Source organism: Hippocampus guttulatus, chromosome 10, assembly GCF_054856545.1.
Source record: "Hippocampus guttulatus isolate MCC_2025c chromosome 10, RoL_Hgut_1.0, whole genome shotgun sequence".
Lineage (NCBI taxonomy): Eukaryota > Metazoa > Chordata > Actinopteri > Syngnathiformes > Syngnathidae > Hippocampus > Hippocampus guttulatus.
In genome coordinates, this window is record NC_141270.1 from 4,756,594 (window position 1) to 4,769,640 (window position 13,047).

Sequence of the window (13,047 nt, forward strand, 5' to 3'; positions counted from 1 at the left end):
TTCTGCCATCTTGAACTACAAAATGATCAAATATGGCCCCAACAGGGAGCCATTAAGAGAATTTTTCGATCGACAGACTTGGTATAGCAGTGAAGAGAAAATGATCATCTTTGATGTGAAAACATCCTACGCAGAAGCACTTCCTTGTTTCTTATGTTTGTGTTAAAGTACATGAATGGGTGAGGTGCAGGCGGCTTTATGAGTGCGACTCGATCTCGTTGAAAGTCCAACGTGATGATTGACGCACTGAGTTGTGCCAGTGGGCCCTTCGCAGGGACGGGGGGGAGCAGAACGATAAAAGCGCGGCGACCTTTGTGTTGCCTGAAACATCATTTTCAAACATTAAACTACTCTGTGGCAAACACTCACATTGACTCTAGGCAGGGGTTAATGACACAATACAGTGCATCATATTCATCAAACTTGAAATTTGTCAGTGGCCGTCTTTCATCTGTTTTGAGAGAGAACCCACTCTCTGCTGTTGGGCATAATCAAATTACCGTATCATAATGTTAATCCGGGCTAAAAACAAAAACAATTTCTCTTAAATTTGGGGAAAAAAAAGTTACACCGATGCTGAATTTGAGAAAAAAAAACAATGCATATTTTTGTTTACTTTTGTTTTTTTTTTAATCTGTAAAATAATGTCACAAAAATTACATTCATTCTTTATATACAGTATGTCCATCCATCCATTTTCCGAACCGCTTGATCCTCACTAGGGTCGCGGGGGGTGCTGGAGCCTATCCCAGCCGTCTCCGGGCAGTAGGCGGGGGACACCCTGAATCAGTTGCCAGCCAATCGCAGGGCACACAGAGACGAACAACCATCCACGCCCACACTCACACGTAGGGACAATTTTAGAGCGTCCAATCAGCCTGCCATGCATGTTTTTTTTTTTTTTTTTGGAATGTGGGAGGAAACCGGAGCACCCGGAGAAAACCCACGCAGGCCCGGGGAGAACATGCAAACTCCACACAGGGAGGCCGGAGCTGGAATCGAACCCGGTACCTCTGCACTGTGAAGCCGACGTGCTAACCGCTGGACTACCGGGCCGCTATACAGTATGTATGTATATATATATATATATATATATATATATACAGTATATATATGCATTAGTTTATATATTATTTTTTAAAACGACACATTTTTAGCACAAAAATAAAATTCTGACTAAATTGTAGCTTTGCTAAACTTACACGACATTTTCCCAAAGATGTATATTTACACTAAATTTAGAAATGATTAATATATTTTTTTTAATTCACGCAAAAATACATCCACCAGATTAACCTAAATTATTCAATGTGGCAAAATTAAATCTATTTACAATTGCACATAAATAATTGGTAACCAAATATGCCTTCATACTACATTTGTGCATTTCAAAAATAGGCGACCCTATATTTGTCTATACAGCGTAATACAAGAAATGCCAAATTTGAGCAAAAAAGAGATGCAATTTTTCATATTTTTTGAATGCACACAAAATGTTTACCAAAAATAAATGTGTGTTCTAAATTTTTGCATTAAAAAAAACATCCATACCACATTTGATCAAAACAGAAACACAATATACTGTATATTTTTATGTAATTTGACAAAATGAACTTGTCTGTGCAACTGTTCATCCTGAGCTTGAAAATGTGTCATAGTGACCTCATAGTGTAGACAGGCTAACACTTCTTTGAGGTCGTCAGGGTTGCTGTGCCGTTTGGGGAGATTTTGACTTCACGCACAGTATGAGATAAACTTGCACAGGCTGTAAAAGGGCTGTTTGTCTTTCCCCTTCAAGGGTTCAAGGACACTCAGTTGAACGCCACCCACCGGCGCAAAACCGGCGTTCATCTGGCCTGCAACCAGTTGCATGCGCTCAATGAGTTTTCAAATTTTGGTGGATGGACGTACACATTTTTAGGTATGTTAAAAAAAAAAAAAAGCTTATCATGGAACATAGCCAGAGGAATACCAGTTCGCGTTATCGGGCTGATACTAGCATTATTCTGAGGTATCGGGTATTCATGGACGCTGCTGATACCAGCCACTGATACTTGAGACAAAAAAGTCTGACATCAAGTAAATCCTCCTCGGCAGTAGATGGCGCTACACTGAGCTGGTTTAACACATCAGCCAATCATAATCTGCGGAATCTGAGGAAGAAAAAAAAGCCTTTGTTCATTTTTTTTTATTTTTGTCATTTTGTTCAATGAAATTTTACATCTCAAACATACTAGAGGTGTCGTTCCTCGGTATCAGTGTGTACTCAGAGAATGAGGGGAAAAAATTGGATGACAGTGAACCCCGGTTAGCACCCGCTGATTTGCATATCTTCAAAAAATACATTAAAACAATAAATTAAAATTAACTTTTGCAATTATGCTATTAGGGTAACAATATCAATAAAAATACCAATGTGCTTGCTAAAAATGTAGTGTTTTTTTTCTTAATACAATTTAGGCAACTGTGCCATTGGGCAAACAATTCGAGCATTTTATTTTTTCAGAAGTTCTTATAAAACACCACTAGATGACACTATCGCCCTGCAAACACTTTCCTCTTCCATCTCCATTTCATTCATCATCGGATAAGTAGCTTTAATGTATTTTAAAACACAGAGGTCACCTTGTTGTTGCACTTGACAGTTACATATGTTCAAATGTTTTTCAAACATGGCCTATGCACAAAATAAAGCAGACAATTTAAATCTGGAACACATTTATGAATTGATATTACTTCCTACAGGGGGAAAAAAATGGTTTGGAAACAAATTTGGAGGTCAAGCAATGTCATCAATATTTTCAGTGAAGTGAACTCCACGTCCTCATTTTGATTGGCTTTACTCGGAGCAGAATAAAGGGTGTCCACCAATGGCTGCGCGGGAGGTGGGGTGCACATCCTACGCTATGATTGGGTACCTACTTCGCCTCCCACCAGCAGTCCAAATGCTGTGGTGTGCGTGTGTGTGTGTGTGTGTGTGTGTGATTGTGTGTTTGTGTTTGTGTGCGTGTGTGTGTTATGTAAATTTGGGCCAACGTAAGACCTCACCTGAACCTCCCAAGTTGTCCAAAACACACATGGACTATTCTGAGCATATGGAGCATTTAATATTAAGTTACATAACATTGCGTAAAATGTTTATAACATTCGTGTCACATGCGCAAAGCATAAGGAACGCAGCAGCTAGTAAATTGCCATCCTATATCCCAGCTAGCTTGCGGCTAACTTGGACGCAAAGCAAATTCTTCTGGTGAGGCTGCTACTGAAAACTATCACAATGGGAAGCTCTTCAAGCATTTCCTGGATAGTATTAAATGCGGTGTGCTAGTATGCTCTTCAATTCACCGCAGTGATAGGATATTGTATAAATATTTAAAAAAAAACTATAACATTTTTTAAATAGTAGTTTCAAGTTGAAAACATGTTTGAAAATAATGGAAAACCGGCGATTAATTATAATTATCCCCATGTCACTACAAGGTGACTTGGTCTATTCTATCGGGTGTTAAAATGTCTAGAAAGGAGAAAAGCTTTTATCGCCCATTATCAAAAACTCACATACTGAAGCCACTTTACGACCTTACACTACAGTGACCCCTGCGGTTCAACAACCTGCAAAGGGGTTATCTACACTGCAAACTGTTAAAAAAAAAGTTATAAAGAAAGTTATAAAATCGTGACGGGATGTTTTTCAACAGTGGACATAATCCATATATAGCAACGTGGCCCAGAAAAATGCCGCTCTATCTGATGGTTTTACACGATTCCAACTTTGATGATGAAACTATACGATGCAGCCTACCTAGAAGCTTGTTAAGAATTAAACGAGCCAGTTAGCCATACAGTAGTTATGTGACAACTGACTTAGAATCAACTTTTCTTCGACGGCTGAAACTGGCGCTGTAATTTCAATACTGTACTGTACTGTATTGGAAAGGTATGTGCAGTACTGCTAACTTCCTGCGGGTGTCAGCATCGATCCAAATCCGCTCAACTGATCTCAACTTTACTCGAGCACTTCAAAACAACCGCCAGCTGCGTACAAAGTGCACTACATGAAGCGAAAATTGTTCAGACAACAACAAAAACTGATAAAACAATCAATAAATAACATAAAAACAGTAAAAAAAAATCCATAAAAAGCATAAAACACTAAAACAAAACCGAGTCTCATACTGCTTCGAACAATTTCAGAGCCTTTGCAGACACCTCGAAACTGACGCCGACCTGCAAGTAGATTATTTAATTTTTAAATGCTCATTTTCAAAACATTTATGATATAACGAAGTAAAAATATTATTTATAGAGTAGGTGTGAAATGTTGTAAATAAATTACAACAAGTAATCATCCACAAACTGCTGGGGCCTCATCGGTTGCCAGGGGGCGGGTGGGGCATTGGCAAATGGGCCTTCAGTGGGGATTTACACAACATAATCCACCTCTTGATGCTTCCACTATTATTTTAGAAACGATCAAAACGTCATCGAAGATCAGTAAGCTTCTGGAGAACAAATTTCAAACAGCCCCATTGCTAATGTAGTTTAATTTACATCAGCCACAAACTTCATGAAACAAAAATTAGAAGTCGGGTTGTAGGTCAGTGCTTCTGAGAGTGTTGAAGCCAGCAGTGAAAGCCTCCCATGCTTGCCCTGACACCTAACCACTGTTTGTGACTATACAGCAACAGCGCTTGGTACTTAGGGCTCAGCTCAACAGCGGCCTTGTTCCACTTCTAAGGAATTCCTGTTATGTTCTGCTCACGTAAGAAAGGCTTTTGCACAGATTGGGCTCGTTTCAGAGCTTAAACGACGGATCCCTGCTCATTCGCTGGCGACCACAGGCCGGTGAGTAATGTCTCACTATGGGACGTTTTGTTGGGAGACACTTGATGAAATGAAATGTGTCATGTAGGTGGCCATGCTGACGGTGAACACGATCCTGAAAGCGGTCAGCTTGTTTGTGGCCGAGCTCATCAGCTCCGTCACGGACTGGTTCCAGACCTCACCGACATGGGCCGACCCGCAGGTGCTGGGGGACACGGAGCTGAAGACCACCGGGGGTGGTAAGTCTGGAAATGTAGATATAAAACTACTCCTTTTGGATGCCGTGTGCAACTACGAGAGAGATGGAGAGACATTTTGATACGATTCACGATACACGGGATATGATACGATTCTATGACGTAACTATTTTAAAATGTAATGATTCGATTGGGTTCATTTTAGTGGGAGAGAACATAAAAATACAAATTGATAGTGATTGTGGTGCGGAAGTGCAGTTCTACGCGACTGCACACTGGGCCAAAATGTATTGTACGTTGTCATAGAGTAGGATTTTTAAGTGGTCTTGGGTCTTTCAGTCCATGAGAGACATCGGGCCAGAAGTTTGTGGGAGAAGAGCGGAGCGGTGGTCATGGTGGTCCGCCGGCCTGGATGATTGCTGTGCAGAGAGGTCAGTCACTGTGGAACTTTTTGTGGAACTGCGCCATTGTCAGCATTTCAAATGACACTGTCACGATGACGCAGGAGGCCGCGGAGCTGTCCTCTCTCAAGTCACAACTGCAGGACCTGGAGGTGCCTCTCTTTGCTGTTGTCAAAGAGAACCTGGGCAAGGAGCTGGACTGCTTCAAGAAGTACTTCACCGGGAAAGTCTATGTGGATCAGAAGGTCTCCCAATTATGTGGCGCAGGAATTCACTGTTGCGCAGTGTAAGCCGTTAAGCCGCTTTTCCGTTTCCTCACAGAGAAATTTCTACGGGCCTCAAGAGCGGTGGATGTTCCTCTCCGTGTTCCTGCGTATTGGAGTGTGGAGGAACCTGTGGCGGGCCTACCGCAGGGGCTTCAGGGGAAACCTAAGAGGGGAAGGACTGGTGCTGGGGGGAGTCTTTGTCATTGGGCCTGGAGATCAGGTAGACACAATGCCACTTTTAAAAGCTGTTTTTGGGGGGGGGGGGCATGGGGGGTATTTTGTGTGAACGTCACAAATTTAGGAATTTAGATCTCTACCTGTTTTCATTTTTCCATCTGTCTTCGTTCTACATGACTAGCAGAAAGTCACGCTGGGTGGGAAATACAGAGTTTTTCCTACTTTTACCTGTCAACTAGTCTGGCACACAATAATCTGGACACCAATTGAAAAGTTCTGGAGAACTTTTGTCAGTCCTTTATCTATCATTAATACTTGCTACATTAACACTAACTCCCAGAAGATGATATATTCTCAATTGAACTACTTAATGGATGCCATTAAGTAGCTCACAACACACAGCCTTGGAGTCTTATTTTGTGAGATGCGGAAGAAGTTATCAATGTAGCTCCTTCATTTTCTTTTTTTTCCCCAGGGAATTCTGCTGGAGCACCGTGAGAAGGAGTTTGGGGATAAAGTCAACATGCTGGCTGTCCTCAGAACTGCCCGCAAAATGCGAGATGAGATTAAAAGATAGACCTGACCTCGTCCGGGTTTATGTATTAATGTCTGATGATGCCATGATGAAATGTCTCAAAATGGGCCACTTTGACAGTTTGCTGCCTTATTGTTTCTGGTTTGCTGTCGCGGCTTTTTGTGTGCTTTAATGATGATCTGACTCTAAACTCTTCAGAGGGAGCAGCTCTGATGTTTGGACACAAACAACCGCGCAGCCCGCCGGACACTATAGGAAGAGTAAACTATTAAAAGTTTTAGCCCGTGTTGTGTTTAAACACACGTGATTCAACAATAAATGGGTCGGTGACTTATACAAACTGAATTGTTTTGTCTCAGGGGTAAATAAAGTATGACCTGTAGGCCACTTACACTGTGGAATAGTGGTTAGCAAGTCTAACTCAATTTTGGGATTCCGTGCGTCCGTCCACTCAGTGAGCGATTCATCTGTGCTCGATTAGTTTCCCATATTCCTAGGAGACGTGGGAGCATTAGTGCGCTTGCGCAGAACTGCGTCAATAATCTTGTCGCTTTACGTCAAGGTAAGTCAACGCTAATGTTTATGCCGTTGCTGCTGTTTTCACTGGTCGACATTCACTACGCATATAAAGTGTTTAATGTTGATAGATATGAAGGGAAAAACAGAAATAACCCATGCAGTTGTCTTATTTAACCACTGAAATGCTAACGTCGACGTGAGCTAGCTGCTAGCAGCGGCAAGTTTGAAGGTTTCATTCGAAGTGCTTTAACTCTTCCGCTACCGGTTTAAATTAGTCGTCAGTGTACGCTTTGGCGCACGAAGACGTCATAAATCCATTCATTGCCAATAGGTGACGTGTTACAATTTCAGCTAGCTATTGCGTTGATGTTTTTTTTTTAACTGCAGAAAATAACCTGTATCTTCATGAATTAAGAGAAAATATTGTGGCGTCCCATGAGGTACTGTCGTTTTGGAAACCTCCTATTGTAAAAATGTACCCTCAAAAACTGCTATAAATCATACGAAAATATATATGGACTATTTGTAAGACTTAACAGTTTTCAACATACAATATTGGGACTTCCAAGTGTCATTTCAGCATGAACCTAAAATGTACTACAACTACAGTTGCAGTATTTTTTTTTTGCAGCACAACTTGCTTTTCGCTAACAAGGAGTTCAATGACAACATTCACACTTTTTAAAAATTTTCAAGGAAAGCCTCTTTAATTCCTTTTTGTGACTCTTGCAGTTTCGGTGGAATTCTCTTCTAACCTGCTGATAAGGTCAGTGGCCACTCGTGCTTCCAAGCTGAAAATGTTTTACTGAGGTTCTACTGGTGGATTTCTTTTAAAGGCCAAATTGCCCAGTCTTAATACAGTATATAGCTCCAGGTCTACATACTTGAACAATTGTCGTTGATCAATATTCCACAGCACCAGACACTAATAACGCTCAAGGACTTTCTGCACTACTATTACTGCTACTTGGTCACCTAAAAATGGTTCAACGATGACTCTGCACATTGTCGCACAATCGTCATTGGGTGGTACGACTGCACAATGGTACCCTTACATTACGGAAAGTCTTTCTATCACTTGTCATGCCTGTTTATCGTAGTTCCTTGTTATTGTAATACTAGTGTAGCCTATACTACCCAAGACAAATTCCTCCTGTGCTTTACATATTTGGCCGCTAAAGATGATTCTGATTAGTATTATGCAATAGATGAATATGTAACTTGATGGCGTGCACATTACGTGGCACATTGGCCCAACCTAAACTCTTCCTTGTTGGACTCGTGGGTGTTATTTTTGTCTTCCATTGGCCACACATTCCTTATAACCTGTTGAAGTACTCCTTGTCCTTTCCAAATCGGCGACATTTTGACGCCCCACAAAAACGTTTTGGGATTTGCCTTGGACTGATCTGATCCACAGCAGACAATGGAGACAAGTTAGTATATTTAAATATTTATCTTGATGTTTCCTTAGCCTCTCTCAGGCTGTCATTCTAGCGTCAAGCGCAAGAGTAAGCAGTGAGTAGTAATTAACCTTGGCAAGTTTAAAAAGAGGACAGGCTGGCAGTACAGAGCAGGAGTTTTGGGTTCTTCTTATCTGTTTGACAATCACTCTTGCCATATTCCGGATAGACTGGCTTCATTCCGCATACTAACAACATGCAGGTTTAAACCAAAGTCAGCTCGGCACAGGGTTGTTGAACAAGCACTGTAGAAAATGAATGAATGGAAGTTATATTTAAAAGAAAAAGTCTTACAAAATGACTGTCTACCACATCAGCCATTCCCAAGCAGCGTATTGTAAGAGGAAATATTTCGAGCAAATTTATCTTCATTCAACTAGGCCAACATGTTTTATACAACGCAAGTTTTATTTTAAACAGGCCCAGAGTTCAATAAGTACTTTTTTGGCTAAATTGTGACAAGATCATGAATTCAGCTTGCACTTTTTAAAAGAAAATTAATTTGGTGTGCTGAGATTTTCCTAATATAAAATGATGTACCGTAACAGTATTTTGCATGATTAGCTCGCTATTAGGAAGAGTTTGGCATGCGGTGTCACCGAGGGCGTCATGTTTTGCACAAAGCCTGTTGACATTTTTTTTCCAGCACGTGCAGTGAAGCGCTCACAGCGGCGATGCCGGAAGCTTTGAAGCGAATTCTTTCCCCTGCCTTCTACCGCCGCGTGGCGTTCGCTTCGTGCGTCGTTCGCTTTGAAAGAAGCCCGGTCGCTCACTTTCACAGAGGTAGAGCCAAAGCCGGTCCCGAGCCAGGCAAATGCGCTCCAGGCAAGAATTCACACCATTAATTAGTCTTGATTTGTTTCTGTTACTTCCCAGAAGTTGCGGAACTGGTGTGACCGTTAACGATTTGTCAGCCTCTACCCACGCTGCACTCCGCTAAACAGGAAAAATCATAGACTTTTATATAGTCTATGATTTTTTTATTATTATTATTTATTGTATTTAGTTTTTATGTCATTGTTTGTATTTGAATGTTTGTCCTCAATAAACAAAAGTTCACTCGCGACTCTGTTTCTCTAACTCTGTAGCTAGTGAAGGTCGGGTTGATAAGACGTTCCAGTCTATAAAAAAAAAAAGAAAAAAAATTAAAAAGCGTGTGTGCTAATCGCCTTCATGTATGTTGCTTTCTGTTTGTGTTGCAGATTTGGTATCTGCCGTCGACAAGTTGGGGATGGGCGGGTGGGCTTTGGGCGTGGGAGCTGTGGGAGCTGCCCTGGCTGGCATTTTCTTGGTCAACTCCAGTCTGACTCTTCCCAAAGTAGGCAAGGCGTCGCTGGAATATCTCGCCGATGCTGACCTGCTCTCCACCGCTGATGGTGCGAGTGACTTCTCAACCACTCTTGGTGCCGTTCATTCGTGTGGCGGGTGTATAAGAAAAGAAAGTTGTAATCGAGAGCGAACTGTCATTCTCGCACTCATCGTCGAATGTGAAGTGGATTAGATTGGTAAACGGTACACTTGCTTGATTTTGAACGTCATGGGCAGATTAGATTGACATGGCAACACAGGCTAAAATCAGATTGGACAAAAATAATCAAACACCCACACCCTTGAAGCTGTGCAGTCCCAAGAAAATGGAGAGAATAGATTTTTGGGAATAATGACCGTATTTTCCGCTCAAAATAAGGCGCTTAGGAGTATAAGGTGCACCTTCGATGAATGGCCTATTTTAAAACTGTTTTCCTAAATAAGGCGCATTGCATTATAAGGCGTGTATATTAGAAGCTACAATCGTGGCTGCGGTGGTGTTATGCATCCACTAAATGGGGCTACGTTAAAGGGAATACAATACAATACAGCTCGATATATATAGAACTTTCAAACTTTACAAAACATTTAAAATAGTATGTCCAAAAAAATCTGAATATTGATCCATATGGAAGGTGCATCGGATTGTCAGGCGCACTGTCGGCTTTTGATCAAATTGATTGCTTTTAGGTGCACCTTATAGTGCGGAAAATACAGTTTTACGATATTAGGAATTTAGCTCGGAAATGTAGATCAGTGCTCCTGATTGTATTTCGGCAAGCAGAGAAGGTTTGCTGGCCTTGACTGCTCACCATTGTTTGGTGCTTTAATTATTATTATTTAAAAAAAATCAGAAATGGTTGTTATGAACAGCTCTTGTGTCGACAGATGGCAAGGTCATCAAAGCAAAGAGTCTGTGGGAAAAGAACGGCGCCGTCATCATGGCTGTGCGGCGGCCCGGATGATTTTTGTGCAGAGAGGTGAGATCACACGTTGTGTTTTCGGTGGTCCGCGAGCGCGACGACGTGAACTCAAAATGTTTCCTCGCAGGAGGCTTCCGAGCTGTCCTCTCTGAAGACCCAGCTGGAAGAGCTCGGGGTCCCTCTTGTTGCCGTGGTAAAGGAGCACATCGGCACGGAGATCCAGGACTTCAGACCGCACTTTGCTGGGGACATCTACATCGACCAAAAGGTCAGCCCTCTTTTTCAGCATACACGTGACGGCAAACTTTCAATACCAAAGTAATACATTATCATTGGACGTGACCAGCAGGCTAACTTAACACTTCATAATTGAACTGCAATTTAAAAGAAACCTGCACTACTCACAATTTTTGTGGTTCCACTTGAAACGATTCATTGCCATGAGTAAATTGTATCGATTGAATAATTGAAAAGCCGTCAATATGCGACCCCACTGACGACGACTCACCACTTTACAGAAACATTTCTATGGGGCAAAAATGGGCGCTATGGGGCTGTTGCGCTTCAGCGTGTTGCAGAACTTCGTGCGGGCCTGGAGGTCCGGCTATCAGGGCAACATGTTGGGCGAGGGCTTCATCTTGGGGGGCGTTTTTGTCATCGGCGCGGGAGAACAGGTAGTGTACACAAAACACAACGGACAGTACTAGTACACTCTTTAGGGGTGTTCACACGGCACACATTTGCTCCGGCGCCGCACCGATGTATTTCGTTGCGATATATTTTGCACCGCAGCAAATTGTGTGGAGCGTTCACACGTACAAAGCCGCTGAGCGTGTCTGCAACGGCACAGCGTCGGTGCAGCCCCACTTGCGTTCACACGGCAGTTTCTGCAGCGGAGCAAAACGACAGAAAACAAATGAGCTGTCGTGTTGGTTCTTTTTAAAACGTATACACAACTCAAGCGACTACTGGACAGGCACGTTCTTCTCCTTCTCGGTCTCCGTGCCTTCTGCTCGAGAGTGACCGCCCCCGAAAACGTAAATCAACGATGACTTCAATGACACATCATGCGCCAAACAGAAAATCAAGAGAGGAAATCACTAAATAAATTATATGGGGGGCGGGGGGTTGTGAACACACAACAAAGGAACAAACTACACTAACAACTCCGAGACAGTCCAGTCTCCTACAAAAGGGAAGATGTTACCAGCCAAGTCTTGTGTCATTATTAAACAAACACATGACGGAAGTCCGACAGAGCACGAAAGCAACACATTTTCGCCGTACGTAAACTCTTCACAAGCATTTGCTCTGGAGCAAATTTAACCCAGTTGCGTTCACACGTGCAAATTTACATCGGTGCTGCTTCGCAAACGAGCATTTGCTCCGGAGCAAATTTTTAAACCACCTCCCTGAGGTGGATCAAATTTGGTCCGGTGTAAGCCTTTTTCCGGGGCTACGCCGGAGCTAATTTGCACGTGTGAACGCTCTACTGGGGCAGCCCCGGCGTAGCACCGGACCAAATCTTGCCGTGTGAACACCCCTTTTGTCTTCATAAGTGTGACAATTCAGTTTAGTATAACGAAGCGCTTGGCATAAACTCCACATTGTGGTCTGCAGGGGGTCCTACTGGAGCACCGTGAGAAGGAGTTCGGCAACAAAGTGGAAGTGGCGGATGTTCTCCAAGCCGCCAAGAAAATCGTACCACGCAAATAAGTTTATTTTGAGCACTTAATATAAATGAAGCTAGAAAGTCGTGATTAAACAAGACACTGCGAGACATCTCGGCCAGTTTACCGAAGTCACCTCTTATTGCCAGACAAAAAAAAAAAAAAAAGCTGTGAAATGTACAACTAACTAAATTACTGAAATGTTACTGCTGAAGACATTCTGAAGCGAGACGAGTATGGAAACGGGGTGATGTGAACACTAGATTACTTTGCGATTGAACTTTGTCTTTGAACTCCTCGGGCTGCTAGTTTGTCCCCCACCCCATCACCACCGCAGGCCGGCCTCCCATCATGACCGACGTGTGTGCGCTTATGTGGCTGCGCGTGTACCAATGACGACTTGTCTTTTCTAAACTCTGCGATGAGAGGGGCAAGTCTGACGAGCCGACACGTGCATTTCCACCCCACACATCGCCCGCGGCGGTCATCATTCGGAGGCCTTCTGGAGTGTGGGGCGGAGACAATAGTCTGCACTTGTACTTGTGAAAAAAGCAATAAATAAAAATAAAAACACTGATTGTTTGACTTTAAGCTAAAAAAAAAAAGCGACAGACACTTAGAGTAATGACATCAATACAAAAGATCATGTTTGGAATGAATGCCTTTTAGCATTTTGCGTTAGCATTAAGGTCGTGGACTTTTGTCTACACGATATAGTCAGCTGTTTGTCCCGGCTCCCCTGCGCCGATGAACCGAGTCTTGAC

At 42.6% G+C, this 13,047-nt stretch overlaps 1 protein-coding gene and 1 pseudogene across 4 annotated transcripts; both read left to right on the forward strand.

Moving 5' to 3' along the window:
- The first annotated feature begins 916 nt into the window (after positions 1–916).
- LOC147198983 (peroxiredoxin-like 2A) lies at positions 917–6,740 on the forward strand (annotated as a pseudogene). Of its 3 annotated transcripts, none has more exons than XR_015102159.1 (7): positions 917–1,064; positions 4,768–4,845; positions 4,913–5,063; positions 5,361–5,452; positions 5,527–5,667; positions 5,744–5,908; positions 6,341–6,740. The product of XR_015102159.1 is annotated as a peroxiredoxin-like 2A, transcript variant X2 (transcript). The 3 variants fall into 3 exon arrangements; XR_015102160.1 differs by having other exon boundaries at positions 920–1,064; positions 4,784–4,845; XR_015102158.1 differs by lacking the exon at positions 917–1,064 and having other exon boundaries at positions 4,451–4,845.
- A 957-nt stretch (positions 6,741–7,697) lies between these two features.
- LOC147198984 (peroxiredoxin-like 2A) lies at positions 7,698–12,856 on the forward strand. The gene is made up of 6 exons (XM_086122855.1): positions 7,698–9,207; positions 9,585–9,758; positions 10,579–10,670; positions 10,741–10,881; positions 11,132–11,287; positions 12,234–12,856. The coding sequence occupies exons 1-6, from the start codon at positions 9,057–9,059 to the stop codon at positions 12,327–12,329; spliced, it is 810 nt and encodes a 269-aa protein (XP_085978981.1). The 5' UTR covers positions 7,698–9,056; the 3' UTR covers positions 12,330–12,856.
- The last annotated feature ends 191 nt before the right edge of the window (positions 12,857–13,047 follow it).